General features: G+C 33.6%; 1 protein-coding gene across 8 annotated transcripts in view; it reads left to right on the forward strand.

Annotated features, from left to right (window-relative positions):
- The window catches only part of STAU2 (staufen double-stranded RNA binding protein 2), a 251,657-nt gene that overhangs the window by 160,651 nt on the left and 64,053 nt on the right, over positions 1 to 26,953 (forward strand). For 4 of the 8 annotated variants that reach the window (XM_054692175.1, XM_054692174.1, XM_054692173.1 and 1 more), the window contains 2 exons: positions 1,097 to 1,323; positions 3,441 to 3,485. The exons of 3 other annotated variants lie outside the window; for them this stretch is intronic. In XM_054692175.1, coding sequence (XP_054548150.1) covers positions 1,097 to 1,323; positions 3,441 to 3,459 — 246 coding nt within the window. In that variant the 3' untranslated portion in view covers positions 3,460 to 3,485. Of the gene's footprint in view, positions 1 to 1,096; positions 1,324 to 3,440; positions 3,486 to 26,953 lie in introns of those variants that run through there. One more of the 8 variants, XM_054692177.1, reaches the window with a different exon arrangement.

Consider the following 26,953-nt stretch of genomic DNA (forward strand, 5'->3'; position numbering starts at 1 on the left):
CCACATTGCCAATTTCACCAACCTCAAATACTTGGTTAACAGGTATAGATTAATGCATTGTAGCTTTATTGCTAGTCAATAGTTTTACTACTGCCTACCTTATTTTAAGTTACCTTGAGAACTCAGCTTAATAAAGGAATGAGCTAATAAGTCAGCCATCTAACTAAACATTAACTAGCCAATGAAGCAAAGCATGAACATTAATATTTTCTGTAATTGTTCAGTCAATACAAAGAGAAACTTTATATAGAGTAAATGACAATGTGTATTTCATACTTAAAATACATCAACAATTTTACAAGGGCAAAGAAACAAGAACCAAATTTATATGTTTATCAGGTAATAGATATTATTCCAGGTTCTATGTACACTATTTATTCTTACAATAACTGTGAGGTGTAACTATAGTATTTCTATATTTGCTTCATTTGCCACATTGTCTTTAGCGCTAATGGAGTTGTGCCAAGTATGCTTTGACTAGAATTTAAGAGCTCTCCTTGAAAGGATGATCATTAAGTATAACAATTTACCAATTGAATAGGTATTAATTTAAGTCTGCTCATTAAAAAAAAAATTCTACTCATAGATTTTCTTATTCAAAATCTCTTTGCCTGAATAATCACGCCATGTCTTACAGTTGTATACTAATCTAAAATTAAGAAAAACCTTCAGACATGATACCTAAATAGATGCTTTCACAAAATAATGTATTGATTGATTTTATACTATGTACTGAACTTTTATAATACTAGATGGTCTTAAATGATAATACTTCCTTGCCCTGGAGGTAATTGTAGTCCAGTGGAGTATATCTGCTACAATACTTTTGGCTACAAGCAACAGAAAACTTGACTCATACAGTCTTAAATTATAAGGAACCTCATTATCTCACATAACAGGAAATTCAGAGGACAGGTGAACTTGGGATATATCAATAAAGCAGCTCAATGATGTCAATGAGGACTCAAGTTATTCCGTTTCTTAGTTCCATCACCCTCTGCCTCATGGAAAGATAGCCAAAATAGTTTTCTGTCTCACTGGAAAGAAAACCACATCCAAAAGTAAACAAGAGATCTGCTCTTATGTCTCCTTTTAGGGACAAAGACACCAGTATCAGGAACTCCCTCCAGCTATCTCTCCTTCATTGTTCAGGTCTGATTTGAGTTGGGTGCATGCCCATCTCCACTCACTGGATGAGATCATTACTAGTTCACATACTTGGAGTGAAATGGTTGTTGAGGAATCAACCACAAAGACTACCACGGAGGAAGTAAATGCCACATATAATTTTAAATTTTTTGGTGGACCCTTTAAAATAAAAAGGTAAAAGCATTATGAAATCATTTACCCTTAATATTTTAGCATCTCATCAATTTTTAAAATTACAGAGCTATTTTCCTCCTTTTATTCATCTCATTTTGCACTAGCCACATTTCAAGTACTCAATAGCCACATGTGCATTGGACAGTGCAAGTCTATAGTTTGAAGTCCAAGAACATTATGGTTTAGTCCCTCGTATATCCATTCACTGTTCACCATTTTCCCTATACTTAATTCACCACACTTTATACTCAGGCAGTATTAAGTTACCATGTTTCAGGCTTCTTGTATCTGTTCTTTGTGCTGTTTCTCTGCCTGGGCCTTTCTCCTTGCTCATAAGAGGACCTTATATTGTTGTATCCATCAGTTGCAACCAAGATGTCATTCCATTCAATAAGATTGCCCCAAGCCTACTTTTTATTTTATCCCGCTGTGTTGGTCCATAATTTTGTGTTGGTCCACCCCACTGGATCCACCCCCCTGTAAAGCCAAACTATTTGTCTTACTATTTTCAGTATCTTACTCTGGCATTCATGTTTAAAGGATAAAATTGAACTGAATTTCTAAGACAATTGGAATGACTTGAATATGGTGGAATTCATTTGGTAGAATTAGTAAGATGAATAGAATGTTTGTAACATCATGCTTTCCCTGGTGGTGGACCAATAGACTTTTTTTTTTTTTAATGATAGCATCTTGGTTACTTCCAAATGTTGGACTCATACTCTGAGTACATGTCACTATCATTAGAAATACATCATCTATATCCATTAATTCCTTTACAAATCTGTAACTTCTTTTTTTACCTATCATGTATATGAATACATGATTCTGAGTGTCCAAAATACTTGATCTTCAAGCTTGTGGGGCTGCCTCCTGATTGTAGCATTCTGCAGAGTAGTATACAAGTGGATATTCATAGTGTCATTTGGAACTATATTCTTTATAATCTAAAGAGGCACACACTTCATAAGTTTGAGCAACAATTTCCCAAGACAAAAAAGATTTTATTAATATAAAGGACAAACTTAAGTGATGACCACACGTCATCATCCTGGAGGCACCTGCAGTAGGGTTTTGGCATTCTTTGTATTCCGTAAACTTCACATAGGTTTTGAACTTTATTTCTGTTGCACCACATATCAAGCCACAGTGCTGATTGTCATGCAGTCTTTAAGGGTACGATCACAGCCACTGGCATCTTGTAGAAGGTCCTCGGGCTGCCAAAATGTAAAATACAACTTGATTTCTGTTTGGTTTTCATGAAATAGGGTACTAAGAGAGAGATTTTTAAAAGGCGTGTCATTTTGGTTTTTTTATTTTGGTGGGGGAGCTGGGGTGTTTATACAACACCTCTAGTCAGCTATTTGTTGAGGACTGTTTGAAGGAAGTAGAGATGCATGATCTCCAGCACTTCTAGCCTCCTTCATGGGCCAAAGCAGGCTTCAGTGGCCAAAGAGGGCTATTAATCTAAGAAAGCAGGTGCTCATGGTTGGCACATGCATTAGGTGAGGGAGTATTTCCAGGCTACTGTTGGTGTCTGTTACATATGCGGACTCATGGAGGTGTGTCAGTTTAATATTGCATTTATAAAGTGTTGTCATATTTGTTTATTTGTAGGCTTCCAAATGTTTCTATCTGAAACTTACCCCTTGACTATAGGACTAAAATTTCTTTTACTGTTAACTTTATTATATAAAATTCTGTTTTACACAAATACATCTTAAGGTCAAGAAATTCAGTCATATTTTCAGAAATACTATAACAGGAAAAGTCACCAGGAAAACTTCTTACCACTGAATAGTTAGTGTTCACTGATGGACTACAACTATAACAGAAGTCTACAAATTATAACCCTTAGGCCAGATTCAGCTTCTCATCTCATCTAAACTAAAAGTGTTTTTTAAGTTTTCAAATGACTGAACCAGTTGAAGAATAATAATATGAAGTTCAAATTTATGTGCCCTTAAGAAGTGTTTTTTTTTTTTTTTTTAAGATAACCATTCAGGTATATTCTGTAGTCACTTTCACTCTATTGTAGAGTGAAGAGTAAAGAGATGAGTAGTGATGAGAGAGAACTTTATGTCTGCAAAGTAAAATATTTTCTCTCTGTCCTACAGAAAAAGCGTGCTGATTTAATCCCTGGACTAGGAGAAAGAAACTAGGTATTCACCCTTTGAATTTTGTTTCAAATGTTACTTTATGGGCCTCCCCGGTGGCGCAGCGGTTGAGCGCTGGGTTGCGAAGCTGCCTGCAGCCTCTGCAGCACCGGTTCGATCCCTGGCTGCTCCCTGGCCACCGGATGAGGGTCCCACATGGCGCGCAGACCTCTCCTGCCGCCCGCTGCTCCCCTCAGCAGTGTGCTTCGGTCCTTCTGCATGCTCTGCTCCCCGCTCTGGCGAATTCTCTCACCCTCCCGCACTTCTGACTGTACCCAGTGCTTTTATAAATAATAAATAAATAAATCTTTAAAAAAAAAAATGTTGCTTTAAAAACTGCTCATTCCAAATTTATACTCTTTCAATGGAGCCATTTTCCTGAAAATAATGCCCATATCCTAGCACAGTTTGACTTGATTATGAAGTTTCATTTACTTACTCTCCTTTTTGAAATCCTACAGCTCAACTTAAAAAAAATAAGGAATATTCTGTTAATTCCATAGTGATCTTTCACTTCAGATGTAGAAGCAGTTTCCAGAACCAACAATGAGTTATAGGGGAAGGTAGTGGGAAGATTGAATAGTTTGTATTTTATAACTGACTCATAGTTTCATTTGTGCTTAGTACAGCATGACCGCATTTCTAAGAGGTTGCTTATATCCAGTGATATTGGGCACACAAGTGACTTATTAACTTGAGCTGTAAAATAATTTTGGACTATAGTCAAAACCCACGAGCTTAACTTACTGCTTTCCTTCTCCTACTTTTTTTTTCCCCAAGGTAATGAATAACAGCTATTTTAACCAGCAGAAAGTGTGAAATTTTAGGTTTTAGAAAACATGACTTACTCCAACTACCCTTAAAAGTTTTTTAGTGTAATTATTTGATCTGTACCTCAACTTTACTGTAACTTAGTGTTCCACAACAAATTATGTCTTTGAAGATAATTTCATGTTCATGATCTTAGGGGAGATAAAGTATAAATAGAATCCAAAGGGATTTTCTGTATTTTAATAAGTTTTGTTCGGTTTTGGACCTGCTTGTATAACTCCAAGTCAGTAGTTCCTTCATTTTAAATTCAATATTCTAATTTCAAATTAAGGAGGAATTTAATATTCCTCCTATTCTTTAGGTCTCTGTAATTGATGTTGACTTGAAGATCATTGGGGAAATACTCTAAAAACCTTTCTGTTAACAGTTCATACTAATGAATCATAACCAGATACATTATTAAACCAATAAATACCATATGTATATAATTGGCTAAATGGATGTGAAAGTTATAGTGGAAAACTGTTGCCTACATAGACTTTTTAAAAGTGATGATCAATGGAATATAGTTCCCTAGGCTACAGATTTGAGAGCATTATTGCCCACTGGAGGTCACTTTTACAACCTAAAGAGTATTACCTTCCTCGTAAACTCAAGTTATGGTGTTGTGTATGATTTATTACAGTACTTAAAACTGAAAAACAGTAACCTGCTCTCTCTTGGCAATCTACCTTCAATTAAGTCATGCCTCTCCCCATTTCTAAAATTCCTCTTTGGACAAATCAGTTACTCGTTATTTTTCAGAATTTTCAATTTTTATTCTTTCATTGCTAATAGTTATTTGGCCTGCTCTTTCTGTTTCTACATTAGCAGCTAATTTTGGATTCCATATTTGTAAAATATTTGTTAGGTCATTGACTACTCTTTTGCATTCTTTGATGCAAGGAGTTTGAAGAAATTTTTAAATCCCAAGATATTTAACACAGTGAAAATAAATAGTAAGGATCAGCATAGTGATTAAATAATGTCTTCTGTGTCCCGGCATAGGCAATAGTTGTGTACCAGTAAACCTGGTATACCTTTGGGTAAGAAGCATCACTGCTCTACCAAGACCGAGGTAGATACCTGACTTAAATACCTGACTCTGAGAAACAAATGTGCTGATAGGTTTCATACCTGGTTCACCTAACTTCATATGCAGCGAAGCCATGTCCTCACATAGGTTCTTGTCATGGTAGGAAGCATAGTAAGAAATTTTCAGCTCAGGGACAAAGTTACCTGATATCAGAAAAACATGAAAGTTGGCAAGGTATATGCGGGGGTAGGAAAACTCCACTTGGTATTGCATAAGATCCAGGCATTTGAGTACATTGAAAGCTAGGTTGAGTGGTATAAATTCTATATCTTTTGCAACAGAGAGGGGGAGATGGTTATGCTGGTGTTTGTAACATCAAATTTAGTAGCTGGATGCAGCACTGTGATGGGAAAGAAGGCTTCTATCTATAGTGATTCAGGAATGAATGGGTACTGGTTACCTTGATGAGTGTGACTGAAAATTGCAAGGAAAACAGCATCTCTCCCAGAGAGAGATTACAGATGAAGAATCAGTAGGCCTTGGTGCTCAGCTGAGCATGGTTGAAAGAAACAGAGCAATTAAAAATAGCTTTAAAGGCACACTATCTCTAAGGCAGAGTGAGGCATATCAGCAAATCCTCTTTCTAAATAGCATCAATAAAAACTGGATGAAATTCCAAAAATAGCAATTTCAGGACTCTGGAAATTGACCAGAGGCATTCAACAAATTGAGAAATGTTAATTCTTGGAAAAACTACTGAACTTAAGGCAATAAAAAGCAGGTTTCTGTGTGTTCCTGCCTGGAGCTGCTGCCATATCCCACCTCCAGGCTCTGCATAGAAGTTCTGCTGGGCAGGGAAAGCCATGAAAGCCAGCCATTTCACTGGAGGAGTGACCTTACTTAATTTGAAGTAGAATCTGAAAACCCCCCATGCTCAGTGAATTGGGGAGTAACAGTAGACATCTTGATGGTAAAACAACAGTAAGGTTAACTAGCACCTTAGTGAATTTGAGGTTACAGTCTTGACTGGGGTAAATAATCGACCAACAAGCTAGCCAGAAATTTATCAGGGAAATGCTACAGCAGTAGGGGGCCCTTGATGAACTCAACACATAATCCTCTATGACCAAAAGTCTTCATACACATGCAGGAGGCACCAGAGAGGATCTAATCTATTTACATATCACTGACTTACTGTGACATTTTTTACACGTGCAGAGGAGATGCAAGAGGACCTGACAGTAAGTGAATGCCGGTGCAGTCCAGATAGCTGCCTGAACTTTGAATATGTGCCCAGCCCAAACACAGTTCCATTGGCAGTAAACAGAAGCTTTATTGGCCTAGGACATTTGAGTACAACCACTGACAAATTATTGACTGACCACTAAGCTATACAGACACAAGGGTGACCCCTAGGATGCAGAGTTTAAAAATAGAATTAAAAAATTTAGAAAACAGTAGAGATATAAACAGTCACATGATATGGGAGAAATGAATACCACATATTTAATCTAGGCAAGTTAATGAACAAGAAAACCAGAACAGCAACAATAGCCCTGAAGGAGGGCCATCAAAATCTAGAGTGATTATAATATCAAAAATTCCAGTTTTTCAACAAAAAAATTACAAGATATGCAAAGAAAGAAAAGGGTAACCAATACCTTGTGGAAAATAAGCATTAGGCCCAGATGTTGGACTTAAAAAACAAAGACTTCAAAGCAGGAATTAAAGGGAACACATATTTAAAGAATTAAAGGAAAATATAATGACAGTGACTCAACAAATAATCTCAAAGGGGTAAAAGCTATGAGGTAAAAACTATTTAAATGACTAATAGAAATTCTACAGTTAAAAAGCAGAATCATGTGTCACATAATAACAGGGATACGTACTGAGAAATGCATGTAGATGTCATGGATTGTGACTGTACAAACCTAGAGGGTAGACTGAATGGAATGTTGTCATGTATACTGTCTGTCCTTTATTGAAATGTTATTAAGTTATGCATGACTGTAATTACTGGGGGAAAAACACCATTTATTAGAGGGATTCGACAAGGGATTTGAAATGACAGAAAATCGCATGGACTTCATGGTGGATCAAAAGAAATTATCCTGTCAGCATAATAGAGAAAAAGAAAAAAAATAGAACGGTTTCAGAAATTATGGGAAAAAATCAAGCAAGTAGAAAAAGGGTTAAATACTATTATCAAGGATGGTTTAGTATCTGAAAATTATATTATGCACTATAATAAGAGAAAAACCACAATAATCTCAGTAAACATGGAAAAAGCAACTTTTATTTCTGATGAAAAACTGAACAACCTGGGAATAGAAAGGAATATCCCTAACATGATAAAGGACATTTACAAAAACCTACAACTAAAGTCATTTTAATGATGAAAGACGGAATACTTTTCCCCTAAGTTTGAGAACAAAGCAAGGATGTGTGTGCTCACCATTTTTGCTAATATTATACTAGAGACCATAGCTGCTAGAGCAGTAGGGGTGGGGGTGAGGGCTGGGGTGGGGGTGGGGGCTGGCGGGTACAAGAGGAGGGATGGAGAGAAGGGGAGTAGACATACAGCTTAGAAAAGAATAAACTAAACTGTATTTGCAGATGACAAAATTCTATATGTAGAAAATCTAAGAAATATACACACACACAGAAAGCCTATTATAATTTAAAAACTGGTAAAGTTACAAGATACAAATCAATATACAAAGGTCATTTATATACTGGAAACACGTAATCCAAAAATAATACTGTTTCATTCACAATAACATAAAAATTACTTAATTAATTTATTCAAAGGGATATTAAGATGTGTACACTGAAAAGTATGAAGTATTCCCAAGAGAAAGCTCTAAATATATGAGAGACTGTCAATATTTGTGGATTGGAACATTCATTGTTAAGTTAGAAATCTTCTCCAAATTGACCTGTAGAGTCAATACAATCTCTCTCACTGATCCTATAATTTATGTGGAAATGCAAAGAATCCAGGTAGCTAAAACAATTTTAAAAAGAAAGAACAAAATCAGAAGACTTACTTTACTGAATTTCAAATTTTACTATGAAACTGTACTCGTTAGTAGCATAAGATAGACATGTAGATCAATGGAACCAAATCAAATAGAACAGTCTAGAAATGGACAATTTTCAGCAGAGGTACCAAGGAAATTCAATGGAGAAAGCACACTTTTTTCATCAAGTAGGGCTGGGAAAGTTAAATATTCATATGAAAAGATGAATTTAGACCCTTAATCATGTGCAAGCATCAACTTAAAATGGATAATAAACATAAAATCTCAAACTATAAAACTTCGAAAAAAATTATAAGAGAAATTTTCATGATCTTGGGGTTAGGCTATGAGTTCTTAGATTCAGCACCAAACACATAGTCCATGAAAGGAGAAACTGGTAAATTGAACTTTATCAGAATTTATAACTTGTACTTCAAAAGACACCATTAAGAAAATAAAAGGACAAGCAACCAACCAGAAGAAAATATTTACAAATCATATATATGCTAAATGACTCTTACCTAGTATATACAAAGAACTCTTACAATGGAATAATAAGCAACTACAACAATAAGCAATTATAATGAATAAATGAGATGAATAGATAGTTCATCAAAGAAAATAAACAATTGGCTAACAAACACCTGAGAAGATGCTCAATGTCATTACCCATTGGGGAAATGCAAAGTAAAACCACAATGAGAAACCACTTCACACTCATTAAGATGGTTAAATGAAAAAGGTAGATAGTAACAAATATTGACAAGGATATGGGGAAATTGAGAACTATGGATTGCTGGTGGGAAAGTAAAATTTTGCAACCTTTTGGAAAACAATTTGGCAGTTTCTAAAAAAGTTAGATGAGATTACCACAAGATCTAACAAACCCACTGCTGTATCTGCCCAAGAAAAAGTCACATATGTTTGCACAATGACTTCCATATGAATATTTATTGTAGTGGTATTCATAATTGTTAAAAACTGGAAATAATCCAAATGCCCACCTGGTGAATGGGTAAAAACAAAATGTGATGTGTGAATGGAATGATATTGAAATACTATTTAACAATTTAAAAAAACTCATATTACAACGAAGATGAATCTCAAAACATGCTGTATAAAAGGCACTAGACACAATAGAACACATTGTATGACCCCATGTGTATGAAATTTTCACAAGAGGCAAATAATCTCTAAAACCAAAAAGCAAATTAGTGGTTGCCTTTGGACTCGAAATGGGAGTGGAGACTGACTGCAGATGGGCACAGGGAAGTGTTTTGCAATCATAGAAATGTTCTAAAACTAGATTGTGGTGATGTTTGTACAACTTTCAAAATTTACTAATATTACACTTGTGTTTTGTAGTATATAACTTACACCTTAATTAAGATTTTGAAAAAAAGTATTCTAAGCTTTGAAACCTCGGAGACCAGGAAAGACTATAAGGCCATTGATAATTGTGGAAATTTTAATAAGCAATCATTTATTTGGAATAAGACTCTAAGGAATTCTCCAACAGATTCCATGGGGACTGAGAGTTTTTTACTATTTCAGCAAACGTAGAGTGGAAAACCAGATACGTGTGAATTTTCTAGGCCCAAGACTTCCACATCTCTGCTGGTCCTCGCCCTCTTAATAATTGCATGTACCTCAAGCCTGAGAACTTGAACTGCGATACTTTCTCCAACTGCTCTTGCCACTAATTTTCAATTTTTGTAGCTTTAGGTTTGTGACCTACCTCAAATTTCCTATGTGCCTGACCTCAATTCCTGTTAATTATTATTGCCGCACCCTAACTCTTGATCATCATGTTTCCTTCTGCCCAGACCAGTAAACTGATCCTGACTTCTGATTGTTCCCTTTGCTTAACTTGTTTCATTACTTTTTACATTAAAAAAAAAAAAAAAAAAATCTCTGCCACTTTAAACCCTGGGCTGAACTTTAGCTCTAATTAAGCCTACTACACTGGCTTGAAAGGAAAGCCTATACTTTGATTCTTCTGGGGGATGATGACTAGGCTCTTGACATATTAAATGTCAGTTCCAGGGATGATATTCAATAGATAACTGAAGGTTTCATATTAGAGCCACATGAGAAAAAAGGGATAAAAATAAAGATTTGATCCTCACCTAAGTATAAAACAACAGAAATGAGTCAAAACATTGATCTTGAGAAATTCTGCAAGGTAAGGGGATGGAGGATGATTGCAAACCAAGCAAAGGTCAGTTTTTCTCCTGGAGTTACAAATTACAAAATTATACAAGATTTTTGAATTCTATAGGTAAATCATTGTAGTGAATACTGGTTGAAAGGAAAATAGGTATGGAACAGATCAGTTTGAAGACATTACTTAAGGTTGTAAAAAAAAAAAGCAAAACAAAACAACAACTACTATTCTGTTTCCAACATGAAAGAAAAACATGGTTCATCCTTTTCCAGTAAGAAGTTAACTTACTCTTAGGAGGAGGAGATCTTTATTCAAAGCACAAACCTAACCATGAAACTGCCTCTCCCACTAGGTGGCAAAAGAGAGCTGCCAGAGAGAAAGCAAACTGCAGGCCTGTCACCCTGCTTTGTCACTTCTTCCTCAGTGATGTGACCTTAAAACCGTCATTTTGAAAAATTCAAATCCTTTCTACACTTGAAATCTATAGTCTATGTAATACCTAAAGGTTCCTATAAAACAAAGGAAGGAAGGGTGAAGATCTACCTTATGTTGATTTTTGATAGTGAATTCTTAGTGAATGTTTGTGGAAACAGCATAAGCACTATATACTAAAGAGAAAATTGTGGTCATTCATAATTTTGTCCCAAGAGTTCTTGGCAAATAATAACTATGGAAGAACCTTGAACTAAATGATCAACTCTTGTTTAAAATAAGCTACTGTATCTTGTAGTAGTTGGTAGGAAGCTAAAAGAAGTCGTCTTTACTATTTATCACTGTAGGTTGCTTCCTCTTTGGGGTTTGCATGTATATAAAAGATTTCTGGAGATCTTATTAAGTACATGAGACTTGGAATATGCGCTTGGAATATGCACTTCAAATAGTGCATACATGTTCCAAGTATGCTATTTCAAGATTTTCATTATTAGAGTTACCAAATAATAGTCACTTTTATTTTTTAATGTTAACGTTAGTAGTGATTTCCCATCTCTTAGGAGTATTTTTCTTTCTATTTGTATGTTTTTTATTTTGTCCTTTTGTCTCCAGATAGCTTTGAAAGGACAGCAGACGATTGCTTTTATTCTAATAGAAACTGACACCCTCATAGCCCAGGCCAGAACCATCTAAGAGTAATGGAATTTCCCTGGAGCTGTTGTCCTATAGAACCAGAAACAGTGTAAAATTGGGGGAACATTTCTCAAACGCCAGCCAAGAGGCAAATTTTTAGTTTCTTTCTCTCAAGTACTTGCTTGAATATTTAGCATTGCATCACTGGTCAAAGTGTTCTTAGTTAACATTATGGTAAAAAAAAAAAAAAAAGCAGCCAGTCATTTATTTAACCCTTCAACAAATACTTAGTCAGTATATCTGTATGCAAATAAAATAAAATGAAAGTTCTGTTGCTTTTTAAACCAGAGGTGAAGTGCTTGGGTGTTTTGTTGTTGTTTTGAATGAGTAATTTTTGAATTGTGATTCACTATTTAGGTCACATCTATGAAAGGGAGCCCCATTTTATTGTTTCTTCCATTACATACAGGCTTCTCAATTTATATAGATGATAGAACTCTGAACAGAGAATCATGCATTATCCCAGGAAATGAGCCTCACTATTTCTTTAAGCCTCATTGATTTGGAAGTTTAAAAATTTTACCCCTTCAATAGGATAGTAAAGAACATATTCAGCAAAACTTCATTATAAAGCTCTTCAGTATACCAGGCATTCAGTTCGCTTTTATGCTAAATGATGTCTTTCATGTACTATTTGATATGTAGTATATCTTTTTCACAGTTACAAGGAGACCTATCATTCAGGGCCTATTGCTTAGTCCCTGGAGTGAGTATTGTTATGGGCTTCCACTGTCTCATTTTTGAATGATAAGCTCTCTAGTCTCACTTCCAATTGAATTCGTAATTGAGAGATTAATCATTTATATTGTTGGATTGTGAAAAGAGATTACAGGCAGTAGCAGTTTTTGCTACTGGTTTCTGCAGTGACTATACAAGAATAAATCCAGAGGAAAAGATTATGATTACATAAAAATTCATTTCATACACCTTTATTAAATGTCTGCTATGAGGATGTGTGGGTATATGGATCTAAAGGTGTGTATAAGAAAGAGATGTTGCCCCTAAGGATGGATCATGATTAGAAGAAGATCTATATTACAAATGAAAGATACCTGGCCTATAAGAAACACAAGCAAAATGCTTAAGAAATGTTGGGAATTGGACAGGGATGACTTTGCCTAAAAGAATTTTATGCAGAAGGTGACCTCTTCAATAGAAAGTGGGGGATAAATCACATTTTCTTCTATAGGCAGTAGAGAAAAAAAGGCATTTGTAAAGAGTGTTTGGTCTTGTGGGAGGGCCAGCATGAACCCATGCCCTGGGAGAGGAGGAACAAGGCTCATTTAGTGGACGAGCCCTTTGGTTACATTGGTGGTTAGATGTTAGGGGGAACAAAAGCTAGAAGGGGAGAGACTGTAACGTGTCACTTGGACACCAAGACAAAGAATTTGTTTCCCCTCCAGTGGGTCATGGGCAGTCATGAAAATTTGCAAACATGCAAAGCAGTTATGGCCATTGTACTGGCCTGGGGCATATACAACAATTCTATTATGCGAGAAATAATTTAGCAAATTAATCTGAGAAATCTCTTTTTTCTAGTGTAAAATTTTGTGGGATAAAGAATGCTGTCCTCTTGATAATAAAATTTATTATTACATATTTCAAATCATCTAGTTTTTTCTTTAATTGAGAACATATATCCTAAAATATTATGAAGCAAAGGAAAATCTTGCTTGTAACATCGTGTCTGTTAATTATTCCCCAATTACTTGCCTTAAAAAAAGTTTCCAATTTTAAGAAAAGACTTGTCACAAATTAATTAAAATCCTGGGTCTTTGAATACTGTTGGAAGGTATCCTAAGAATCGTCTCCTGCGTGCCACTTCCGGACACACACCACCCTCCCACACACACCTCCGCATCACCACTGGATATAGAAATGGAAACTTCTTTCTTGTTCCTTTGTGGAATAATAGGTACTTTCCCGGGATTAGCTGCTTCTGGAGAAGAAGCAACAGATAATTGAAAATATCTTAATTTACATTTGTAGTTTGGTTGACATTTGTGTGGCAAAAGACAAATTGTAAATGGCTTTGGTCAAAGAACAATAATCTTATTAAACATGCTTTTGGAAATACTTGTTGAATTAGATTCCATGGTAGGTAAGGAAGAACAAAGGCAGAGAAAAACCAAGAGGTCTTTCCATGGAAAAACATCTTAAATATTAGAATATACTCAGAAAACTCTGACCTGATCCTTTACCTTTAAAGTTTAGAGTCTGGGAAATGTTTTACTTACACTTTGTGGGAAAGATTTATAGAGGAGTGAAATGTTCTAGTATACTTTCATAGATAAGGCATCTGGATTGTGTGTATATGGCATGTATAGTATAATAACAACAATGTAATAGATATTTAAAATTTTAAGACATTGAATATAAATACATTGACTATAAACACAATTCTAAAATAGATTATACTTTGCCATTAATATCTATTTGTGTAGAGATGTATTTCCATTTAAAAGTCTAATGTTACTCAAGATAACTTTTTCAGAAGTGGTTACTTAGTTCTCTTCCTCTTATTAAAAAACATTTTTAATGAAAGTTCAACACTTTTATTTAGTAATATCCCACTGGGAAAGTTTCCGTAGTTTTTTTAGTAGGAAAGTTTGCACAAAAGAAGTGTCTTCTTATTACCAAAGTATCTGGCAGATTACATCAGTCTCTTATTTGAATTGGTACTACAAGAAGACATCTATTGTACATCATTAGTGGTGCATTAAATTGGTTATTTATGTTTTAAAATCTAAGCATAGTGGAATCTTTTGTTTGCCTTTGAAGATTCCTGTTATAATAAAACATTTTGAAAGGAGTAAAGTTGTCCTTTTGGTTTAGTTAATGAATCACTGGAGGACCCAAAAATTTTAGCTTCTAGCTACCCATCTCCTGCTTTAGTAGAATGTGAGAAAATTATGCCAATTCTCTTACATTTAAGGGGAAAATTGTTGCATTATTTGTATAGTCACTTTATATTAGAATATACTATGTTCTTTTATACTGTGCTCTTACATTGTAGTATTAGTCTCTTCTAGTGGCCCAAAGATCATATACTTTTATTTTTGGAACTGTAACTAAACCATGTAGTAGAAATTTTGTTTTCAAGCTTCCTTTGAAATATTTTGTACAAATGATTAAAAACAGAGGCTTAATAATATTTTTTTTATTATCATTGGCAGAAATGAGTATATTTTGCCAAAGGTTTCTGACTACAGCTATATTTGATGTAACCCAGTACCAGAAATATAACATTTTAACTCTAAGAATGGTTAATTTTTCTTTATTTGTTTAGCAGCTGAATATATATTGTCTTATTAGCTGGACATGTAGACTGGCAGAGGAGGAGTCTTATGGTTTTATGAAATCCTTATAGTTCTTGACACATTTATAAAGTCTCCCATGGTAACTTTACCTCTGAATTCCCTGAGAAAATAAATGATAAATAAAATAAAGGCATGGAGCCCCAGTTTCAGAGCATTCCATGAGAGCACTGATCTCTTACCTGTATACTCCTTGACTTTAAAAAAAAAAAGAACTATTCCTTACTCCTGTGGTGTAGAACCTGTTTCCAAAATAGGAAAACCTGCTCTTTCTAGGACTGCGTTTCCCAGAAACTGCCATCTGCATTTGTCTTCTACTTGACACTTGGTTGCTATATTCAGAAGCTGAGGTATCTTGGGCAAATTTCTTAATCTCTCTAAATAGCAATTTCATTATTTACAAAACTGTTAACTCTTGGTCTCTGTGTTTGTGTACTGATAGTCTTATATCAACCTTATGCATTTCATAGTGTCAGTTAAATATTTGATGAATGAATAAAGTGCATAGTGAATGAAGGTCAGAATAAGTTGAGTTTTGATGTCACCTAAGTGAAGAGTAAGATTCAGACTTGAGAATCAGAAAAAAGTTCTAACAAATAAACTTCTCTAGTTAAAAAAAAACACAAATGTGCTTACATAGTATATGTATAATGTGTGTATATATATTTATAGAATGAATGCAGGCCACAGTGTTTACATATATACTGTACAATATAAATGCTATGTGGCCATTCATGCAACAAATATTGAGCATCTCCTAGGTACCAGGCAGTGCTTGATGCATGGGCCACACAGCATTAAGAGTTTCCCTCATTTTGTCTTTATAACTTTTTTCACTGGGCACTAAACATGTGACAGATAATAAACTGAAAGAATTATGGGTGATTATAGCATAGCAAAAACTTTACCTCTTTTCCTGTAGAAATGAGCTATGTTATGTGGCAAGCTGGCTCTAGTTATCATGTAAATAATATAAATCATGTAGAAAGTTATCTTTAAACAACACATTTTTATCTTAAAGGCAAATTTATAAACTATATTTTTAAGCCTAGTTACAGGATCAATATGTTGTCATGTTGCCGCCTATAAGTATGTATATTAGCAGCTTTCACTGTAGATAATATCAGAATACATCTTAGAGATTAGCAGAAACACTTGGTGTTTTGATGAAGTATATGGTATGTTTTATTTGCTTTTTATAAATGTAAGAATTATATAATTTATAATGATACAGACACACTTGACTGTGCTATCTAATATAAATTTGACTGGGAAGGAGGTGAAAAGATTGTAGTAATGTCAGGGAATACATTTGTGTAATTTTTGTAAAGTTTGTAAAACAGACTCAGAAGGTAATTGAGATGGCATATTGTTGTCCCTGGAGATAGCTTGCAGAGCCTGTTGCAAGTATAACTGATAATTGAAAATTTGTTCTTTGATGCAAGTAAGTGCTAATCCAATCCTTAAATTACTAACAGAGACTACATAGCTAATGGTTTGCACATTATTCTCAATTAGAATCTGAATAGCATCACCTGTTTTAATGAGCATGGTCTTTCCCAATAATAAGTTACCAAGAATCGATAATGAACACTATTTTGAACATTGATTTGTTTGCACTATCTTTCATTTGAGAAACTCTTTTGTTTCTTATGATTACTGAAGGATCCATGCTTCAGATTAATGCTAAGCCTGCATCATGTAATACGGAGACTTGGCAACTATTTAATAGACTTAAGCCAATTTAATGGATTAAGTAATCCACTCTGTTGGGTTGAGTTCAGAAGATAATTATGAGGTTTTTTTTACACTTTAATGAGTGTTCAATGTAAAATCATCCAGAGTTTTAAAATGCCAGATAAGAAAGGAAATTGATGAACCTTTCTTGATAAAAGTAGATTCATCTCCTGGAAGCATTTAATCTATGATTTTCATCTAGTTGTGCTGAAGTTTATACTAATTCTATTAATATATTAATTTTAATGCTAAAGTAATAATAGAGTTCTTAACTGAAAGAACTGTTAGCAACTGTCTAGATCTGTGCTGTCCAATATGTTAACCATTAGTCGTAGCTACTGAGCATTTGAAGCGTGACGAGTCCAAATTAGGATGTATGATCTAAATATAATTACAACAGGACTTCAAAACTTGGAACAAAAAAAGTTAAAATCTCATTAATGATTTTATTATTGATTAAATATTGAAATGATAATATTTTGTATATTGAGTTAAAATATATTAAAATTATTTTCATCTGTTTTTTACTTTTTAAATATGTCTATAAAAGTTATGGATTTTTATGTAATATAGCATATGTTCTATTTCCATTGGACTGTGTTAATATATATAAACTCTCATTGTAAAGATGAAGAAATTGAAGCCCAAATAAGTGAAGGGACTTATCCAAACTTTCATAGCTTATAAATGACAGAGCTCTAACTCAAACTCAGACCTTCTGATCCCTCATACAAACAGTTCTTTCTGTTTCTCACTTCAAATGTGGCAGTTAAAACACACACAAACACACACACACACACACACACACACACACACCCCTACCCCTACTCCATCCCCCCTAGCATAGATACATCTAAGCATTGATTCTTCTAAAGTGGTCATCTCAGCATCCTGGGAGGAGACAATATGTGTTTATTTTAGTGGTAACTTTAAGTTTCCATTTTCAGAAATGTCTTTGTAATGTTCCAAACATTCTTTTGGTCTCAACCTCGTCATTTTTTATGGTGATGTTGATTTTACAAAATAACTACGAGTTATTTGGAGAGGCCTGTTAAGTAATATTATTGTGTTGAAAGTGTGGTCATAGATGAAGGCAATGTGTGTACTGTGAGTGTGTGTGTGTTTGTGTGTGTGAGAGAGAGAGAGAGGAAACACTTGAAGTAGACAGTTTTATGAAAGACAGTTCCAAATGAAATTCTACAACTATATTAATTTTTACTTCCCTAGATGAATATTAATAAGATAATACTCTTTATACACGTAATTTCTAAAATATTTTGATCATTGTTTTATAGTCATATTTTTCAATAGATAAACTCAAGAATTAATGTTTATACTCATGTGTATTGGGCTTTGTGAATTATTCACTCTAATAGATGATCATTTGCTTAAAGAGATCCACTCTCAAATGAAGGTAAATTAAGCAATGGAAAAAAGTATGCATTTTTATTGGCATTTTATTTAACAATGGAAGACTAGAATGCCCTATTAAGTAGAGAGGACATTAAATAAGGAATGAAATCATTGAATAAAGTAACTGATGTGTTTTTAAAAATGACTTGTTAGAAAAATGCAAATGCTTAAGATTAATTTCTTTCTAATCATTTCTTATACTCGTTAACCATAAAATAAAATCCTTTATTTCAATTAAGTGGCAGAATACTTTTACTTTATTGGTATGTGATGCTAAAAATTTCTATGAGAGGAAAAAGCACGTTTTACCATCCAGCAAAATGAAGAAATCCTTCTGGGGTCTGTTAAGTGGTTTTTATATATTAGGTAGCATGCTCAATATAAATTATTGAATAGCATAAACATATTCCTCCCATATCATCACCATATCATTCCCCATTTGATTAGATTAACTTTTTTGCAGGGTTTTTTGAGTTACAGACAACTATCCAAGAATGTGATACAAAGTAGATTTATCATTTCAACTGCAAATAAAAATCATACCCAACAAATAAGATCCTCAACTATTTCTTTTGTATGCATGTAAGATTCTCTACTTTTCCTTCTGTATGCATGTAAATCAGTAATGTACAATAGTCTACGTGTTATTTGTTAATGTTTTCCATTAAAATTTAAAATATTTTAATAATTTTTATATTTCTAAGCACAGTACAAGTGGCTTACAGTTTATAATTATTATAGATCATTTTAAAAAGATACTTTGCTCAGAGTCATGTCATAGATTTTTAATAGAAGATGGTACAATTAATGCTATGCTTTCATATTGTTCAAAAACATGGAAAACTTTGATGTTCAGATCAATTGATCAACTGAACTTGTTTTATTTAATATCTTCTTTCAACATTTGCCAAAGAAGAGTTTTAAAAATCATTCAACTGGATCATTCAGTGGAGTTGCTGGTTATAGGGTAGGTGTATGTTCTATATAAGACACCATTTGACACTTCCATCAATGATATGTGGAAGTTCTATGTTAGCCATTCTGATGGGTATGTATTAATATCTCGCTATGACTTTAATTAGGAGAAACAGTTATGTACAAAGATAAATATAGTATCTATTAATAGAGATAAAATGTCAGTTCAGGAAAATACCATTTGATAAATCATAAATGCTCATTGTAAATTACCTGTATCATAATTCCTATGCTTGCTTTATCATGTTTCTCTCTATTTAAGTATTTTTATTAATCTTTTTGGATTGATGCATTTCTAACAAAGGAGCAAACATTCCTTCACTCCCTCCCCCTGATAATTTAGCATGCATTCATTAAATTGAGTTTAGTATTTATATATGCTTTCTTTTTTTTCCCTACTGAAGTAAAATTTACATGCAATGAAATGCACAATTTAAGGGTACCAGTTGAAAGTTCTGACCTTATTCCTGTCCTATCCCCTATCAAGATATAAAAATTGCCATCACAAGAAGTTCCCTTATGTCCCCTTTTTTGTAAATTCCAGCCCTTGCTACCCTCACAGGCAACCATTGCTCTGATATTTTTCCATGATACATTATTTTTGCCTGTTCCAAAACAAACTCACATAGTGTACACTCATTTCTATGATTTTGCTTTACTCAATGAAGTGTTTTTGAGATTCACCTGTGTTATTTATATTGGTAGTTATTTCTTTTTATTGATGAATACTATGTCATTTTTGAATGAATATGCCATAATTTGTGTATTCATTCTTGTTTTGATGAACAACTGAGCGATTTCCAGATCATAAATACAGCTGCTATGAACATTCTTATAAACATCTTTTGTGAACATGTTGTCATTTCTCTTGGATCAGTTGCTAAGAGTGGAGTTGTTGGTTATAGGGTAGGTGTATGTTCTATATAAGACACAATTTGACACTTCTATCAATGATACATGGAAGTTCTAGGTTAGCTAGGTTGTTTCCTAATAACTAATGATATTGAGTGCTTTTTTGTATGTTTATTGATCATTCATATAGCTTTCTCTGTAAATCTTTTTTAAAAAAGATTCTTTGTTCTGACCCATGTCATAGACTTTTAATAGAAGATGGTACAACTAATGCTATACTTTCATATTGTTCAAAAACATGGAAAAACATTTAAAAATCTTTGACCCTTTTTAAAGAGGTTGTCTTCTTTTTATAACATTGTAAGAGTTCTTTATCTATCCTAGATACCAATCCTTTGTCATATGTACTTTGCAGTATTTTCTTAATCTGTGATTTCCTTATTTATCTTCTTAGTGATGTATTTTCATGAGCAGAAGTTTTAAATTTATGGATGCATTCCAGTTCATCAGTTTTTCATTTTCTGATTACTTATCTTTATTTTAAGAAACCTGTACCTGTTTCCAGTTGTGAAGAAATTCTACTTTGTTTTCTTCTGAAAACTTTCTAGCTTTAGCTTTTACATTTAAGTATAAGATAAACCTAAAGTTAATTTTTGGTGGGTGGTGAGAGGACAGTTGTTTGTTGTTGTTTTTTACCACGTGTATATCCAATTATTCTAACACAGTTGGATTACTTTGGCATTTTGATGAAAATCAATTAGTCAAATAAGTGTGGGTCTATTTTTGGGCTCTTTTCAGTTCCATTAATCTATTTGCCAATCCTTATACTAATATTACTATAGCCTTATATTAAGTGAGTGGAGATTTTTAGCAGCTTTGTTGTATCTTTATATTAGTAAATTGACCATTTCTAACACCTGCATGTGTGCCAATATATGTATATACCTCTATGTTCTTGCCAACTTTAATTTTAATTTAACATAATTTTCAACTTTGTACTACCATAAAAATTACTGCCATGAAAATCCTTGCACATATGTCTTTCCCCACTTGTTGAATTATTTCCTCAGGGTTAATTTCTATATGTGGAAATTTTGGGTCAAAGGATAAATGCATTTTTCATTTTGATGTATAACCCAATCTGTCTTTTATACTCCCATGAACCTTTGCATTAGAATACTTGTTTCCACAGACCATGTGAGGAGTTAAACTTCTAAAAGGTAAATTTTAATAGTAAGAATTAGTGAACTTGAGCCCTGAGCAGTTTGTGTATACAGTTGTGTGTGTATGATTATGGAATTGGCATTCACTTAAATTCCTTCCTAATATTTTTTATCTCTGAGGTATGTAGAAAGCATTTTGAATGGGGTACTTTTGTAGGAAGCGTTTTGCCAACATGAGGTGATTTACTAAGCCTGAGATTCCATTTTAGCATTGATTGGTAATGACTGTGTATTGATGGAGTGGTAGGTGAGGTTGACTAAGCTAATGAGCACTGCTGTGATTGTAGAGTCACCTCTGAGAACTTTCATTGAACTCTGTACTTAGACTTTCAAAAACAACTAAAAAAAAATTCCTTGAACAATAGAAAATAGTCTGGGCTCATTTAATGGATACCTGGTAATTTTCTGCATAATAGTAGCTTGCATTGCACAGTTTACAATGCCAATCTGAATCAGCAACAATGAGATGCTTTATTATTTTTGTACTCTGTATTTGTGCTAAACTCTTAAATGTGGAGGGTTGAAAACAAAGCTTGGTACTGGACTTCTTTTCATTTGCCCCCCCCCCCTCACTCACCCATACTTTTTAGTGATGTGGGGAAGGAATTTTCCATGAGCCCTGTCTTTCTGTGGCAAGTTTAAAGAAAAAAGAAATCAAAACATGCCAAATCAGAAAAACACTGAAACATGAGATATTGCTCACTTTAATGCTGTCTTTCCTTATTTTTACATTGATAAATAAACTCTAATTTGATTTATTTCATAAGTCTAATAAATAGAAGGAATATTGTGCTGGGGACAGAAGATGAACATTCTAGTCCTAGTGTAAAAATAAATATGCAATATATGGCAAGTTACTTAAATCTCTACTAATTGTATGCCTCAGTTTCCTCTTCTGTAAAATGAGGGGCCCCATCTTTTTTATTTCCAAGATTCCTCAGTGTTGATTGAAAGAGTTGTCTGAAAATTAGTAGGTTTAAAATATGGCTCAGCTTTTTTTGTTGTTGTTGTTAGAAAAAAAACCAAAGGTATACATTTTTAGTAATATATTTAAAACCCTCAAACTACTATTTCTCCAAGCCTGCATTCTGTGCCTTCCTAAATAATGCCAGCACAAAAGTCTAGGATAATTCTTTTCTGTGCAAGTACACACAGAAATGTTAGGGGATAGACTATGTGCCTTTTCGAGTCACCTGTTGAGAAAATAGGCAACTATTGACAAGTCAGATTCATGGCTGAGTGACTGCTCTGCTAGCCTCACATGATCCCCACTGAGCAAAATCTTTGACCGCCTGCTAAACGAGGTCTGTTTGAAGTTTCTTTTTAACATTTCCAAAACGTTAATTCAGCAGGATGTCTCCACTGGGGTTCTCCATGTCACCAAATCAGCAGCTGTTGAAATCCATTCACTTCAGCATGAAATGTTTTCATAAGTGCTTTTTTTATTTGTGACAACAGCAAAGTAAACATAAGACTAAAATTCTACCTCATTCAACATTTACATGTGTTAAAACTGCTTCTGATTGCAGTTTACATTTGTGACATTTATTTGCAAGCATTAATACCAATAGGCAGTAAGGAAGAACTTATACTATGACTTTAGAATAGAAGTTTCTATTTCTTGTGAAGTCTGACTTTCGTGATCTTGTGTTGTAGCCAGCTTAACATGTTTAAATCTCCAGATGAACTACTTGTTAAATTTGCATGGTAGTAATTATAAATCCTTTATGAAGCCTACCTTAAAAGGAAAAACATTAAGCTTCTAGGGAAATAACAGGAAAAGTAATGTAAAATTCTTGAGATAATGAACGAGGGCTGGCAAAATCTGATGGTAACGATAAGGCACACCAGGTTCTATAAATTATATTCAGTTGTAAATAGAGCTGTATTCCATGAGTTAGGATCTTGTATTCATTTTAAGTAAAAGCCATATATCTTTAATTGATTGCAGAGTTAAGCATGAGAACTGCTACATTTTCTCAACATATTATGAGCCAAGTCTCTTTTTCTGTTTATTCAGGTTTTAAGAGACTTAAGTGTAGTTTTATAAGTTCATTAACTTGCTTCATTCTTTGTGCTGCATTTCACCTCTGTTTTATCAGATTTCATTACATACAAAGAATTATCAGATCAACCCATTATACAGCCTAGCAGCATGAAGTCTTTTTCCATCTACAGGGAGAATATTGTGTAAATCAGGCTCTCAAGTTTCAGTGGGAGGCAGAGGGTTGCACGGTGTCCATTTGTCAAGTTGATTGCACCGCAGTGAGGTTACATTAGCTTGTCTTTGAACAGAAGTGAAATCTTATGCGAAGCTCCACTTTCTGTCATTTACACTAACATCCATCCTCTTAAACCAAGGCCTCTGAGAAAAACAAAGCGATGGCACAATATAATCAGTCACTCAAGTTGTCTGTCATCTGTTTTCGTAAGGAAATGACTTTTAAGTCAGAGTGGAGAACTGTAGAAAATTAACAAAGGTTGTAGTAGTAAAAGTAGGTGGAATTTTTTTTTTTAACTGCAGATGTCTTTTTGAGAAGATTTTATATGCAGAATGCCAAAAAGGATTTCCCCCCTCTCTTTCATAATGAATCTCATGAAATGTATTTCTTCTTGAACAATAGACCTACTGCTGTTAACAACTGGAGCTTTTTTGCTTAATTTGACTACATGTTAATGCTCCCAAGAAACTTTCTGTAATACTGAGTCTATAAAACTCTAGCCTCTGTGGGTCCTCTGACAATGAGCTCTCAGAACTATCTGAATTTCAGTTATGTAACAACACATCTTGCATAGAATAAGCCTGTTTTAGGATAAATGGTACTTTAAGTGTAAATTATTGGCATTTCATTAGTTACTATTACACTTATATAATTTCTTTAAAATGATTAGTTTCTGTTAAAACCCTAACTATATTGCCAATGATGGCCAATCTAAGACTGGTGATCAAATTTGCAGGTTTTATTTCCCTAAGCCTGTTTTATGGGCTGAAACACTCAGGTCATTTGCACCCTGTCTCATTCATCATGAAGTAGTTAAACTCAGATTCTTAAACCAGGAGAGATTAGCTGACAGACGAAGGTACATTAGATTAGGCTTTTTTCAGTTTTACTTAGCTATTTATCCATCCCATTTGTGCGACATTTATAGCAAACTACATTTTTTTTTGGGGGGGGTGAACTTTGAAAGAAGCAGGGAAGGAATTTTGAAACAAGAGAACATAGTCTTTTTTCAGTAATGTGATTTTTTAAATTATTTTCATTTGCTCTATCATTAATAATGAAGACCTCTAAAAAAAGAAATAAGTGATGATGTGCTTAAATGTAAAGATAGTCTCCCTTGCATTTGCTCTGTAGACATATTTATTAGTTGTGTTGTTGTTGGTTTTTAAAGAATAAATTTGAAAACAAAACAAAACCAAACCAAGTCCTTCTTCATAAGTAGTACTAAGAGCACAATCTTTTCTTAAAACTATTAGACAAAGTTGACCCATATTTTTCAGTAGTGGGGAATAAAAACTTATTTTTTAGAAAATAAAGTAAATCAATACTTATTTTAATTATTGTTAAATGCATTTTACAAAGTACCGCTGCTTTTAACCCTTTTTATCCCAACAGTTTATTAAATATTATATTACAGAGAGACTTTATTGTTTTCTTCCCTGTTGAAGCTTAGTTGAACATTTGGAATTGGTGAACTTCTGAGAAACCCAGGAGATCAATCTTGATTAGTTTATTTTTCTTAGCAAAGATTTTCATAGCTTTTTTCTTAAAGAGCATTCCTTATTTCTCCTGTCGAGGAATGAAATATTGTTATAAGCAACTCATATATGAAATAGTGAAAAATAGTTTTAAGTAACTGAATCTTTCATTGTCAATGGGGAGACCTCAGATTTAAAACACTGATCTTTAATTGCCCTTTTCCTCATATTTCTTCTCAATTTAACCTCAAGGTGATTTTTAAAGTTATGACTTAATTGGGTGGTCATTTTACCTTTGCTTTGGAGCAATTTATTACAATTTTATTTCCTTTATTACAGCTTTATTTCCTTGGGCTAGCAGGGACATAAATGCTGGGTTCCTTGTGATCAAAAGCTATTTTATGATGAATGTGACTTTCTACATAGGAAATTTGAATATATTTTTATTTTTCAATAGTTAGAACACGATGCAAATATGACATCAAAGACTGTAAGAATACAGAAAAAACATATATTGGTTTTTCATTTTAGTCTTAACCATTTTATTTAGAATTTGAAGTTATGTTTATAAATAAATGTAATTTAAAAGTTTATACTTTGTAGAAGAGTACACTGACATTTTTCCATTATGCCTTCAAGGGACAAAAGATGTTTAAGGTAAATTTTTTATTCACATATATATGTTCTCTAACATTTATTGAGTATACACTATTGGCCACAACAATGAAACTTATTTTGCCTGGTTTAAATGTTTGAACCATATAATATATATTTTGTTTACAGTCAGATGATTTTTTCCCCAAGCAATTATGTAAGAAAATTTATATTTCAGAGTTATAGCTTCTCCCAAACATTTCATCACAATCACTTAATATAGGTTATGATTCATTATAAAACATGAATTTTTATGTTATGGGTTGCATGTAATGGAAATTAATAGTCTGACTTTCAGATGAAGTATAACTTTACCTTTCTTGGATCATAATTTTTGTGTTTCTTTATAATATCAACCTTTTATCTAAATTAGGCTAATATGTTCTAAATTATTAAAACATTATGCAATATGTACAGTAGTGCCACAATATTGCATTGTACAGATATATGCAAAACTTTTAAGATATGCCAAGATGCCTTATATGGGAAGCTTACAAGAAAAATAATCCTTTTTTAAATTTTAGGATGTAGCAGGATTGGGCTAGGGCTGGACATTAAACAAACAAACAAATGAGAAGATTTCCTATCTATCAAATAGAAGGGCTCTCCTGTGTGTTTATGCAAAAGGGGAGAAAAATAAATTCTTCTTCCATAATAACTGCTATGTTTGGGAGCCTCCTATATTATTACAAATCATCTTTTTACCCCTTTATTACTTTCCAGTGAGAATTAGAGTGTTTTCAGTTTGGGGAGAAAACACCAGATTCCCTCTCTTTCATACCAGTCAAGCCATATTTACCAATTTCCACTCAACATCTACAAGATATAATAATAGGCAGTGAGTCCCAAGATCCTTCCCAGAAGTAATTTCTGGGGCATCTCTCAAAAGTAAGTCTTTGCATCATTTCCCTAAGTTACCTAAAATAGTCTTGGCAGTCTGATAGGCAAGAATGTTCTTAACTATGGCTCCATTAAAAGCATTCTGTGCTTGGATGATGCCACAGTTAAGAAGAAGGGAGCTTTTGAATTTACTACCCCTTCCAGTTTTAAGGGTCCAGTGACCAATGAGAAAGGGAAATTCTGAAATATTGGCTATGGCTTTCTCTTGCCATTGTAAGAGTATTTTTTCTTATATTTCTAGCGTAAAGCAACCATTTTAAAAGCAGATAACAAGAATTGATATTTTTCAGGAAAAAAATGATCAAAAAAGGATTTTCTATTATTAGAAGTCAAGTTTGATAAAATAACTGTTTTACTTTTTAAGCAAATACCTATTTGATAATATACAAAACCAGATTTTAGTTCAATTCATGACATCAATTCCTGGCATATAAAAGTTGTTAATGTTTCTCTCTATATTTTGAGTTACCAGGAAAGGAAGTAATATGTAGTAAAGAAAACAACATCGAACTATTTAAGCGCTCACTTATTTGAAATAA

This window comes from Talpa occidentalis, unplaced genomic scaffold, assembly GCF_014898055.3.
Source record: "Talpa occidentalis isolate TD23 unplaced genomic scaffold, MPIMG_talOcc4v2.1, whole genome shotgun sequence".
In the NCBI taxonomy this organism is placed as follows: Eukaryota; Metazoa; Chordata; class Mammalia; order Eulipotyphla; family Talpidae; genus Talpa; species Talpa occidentalis.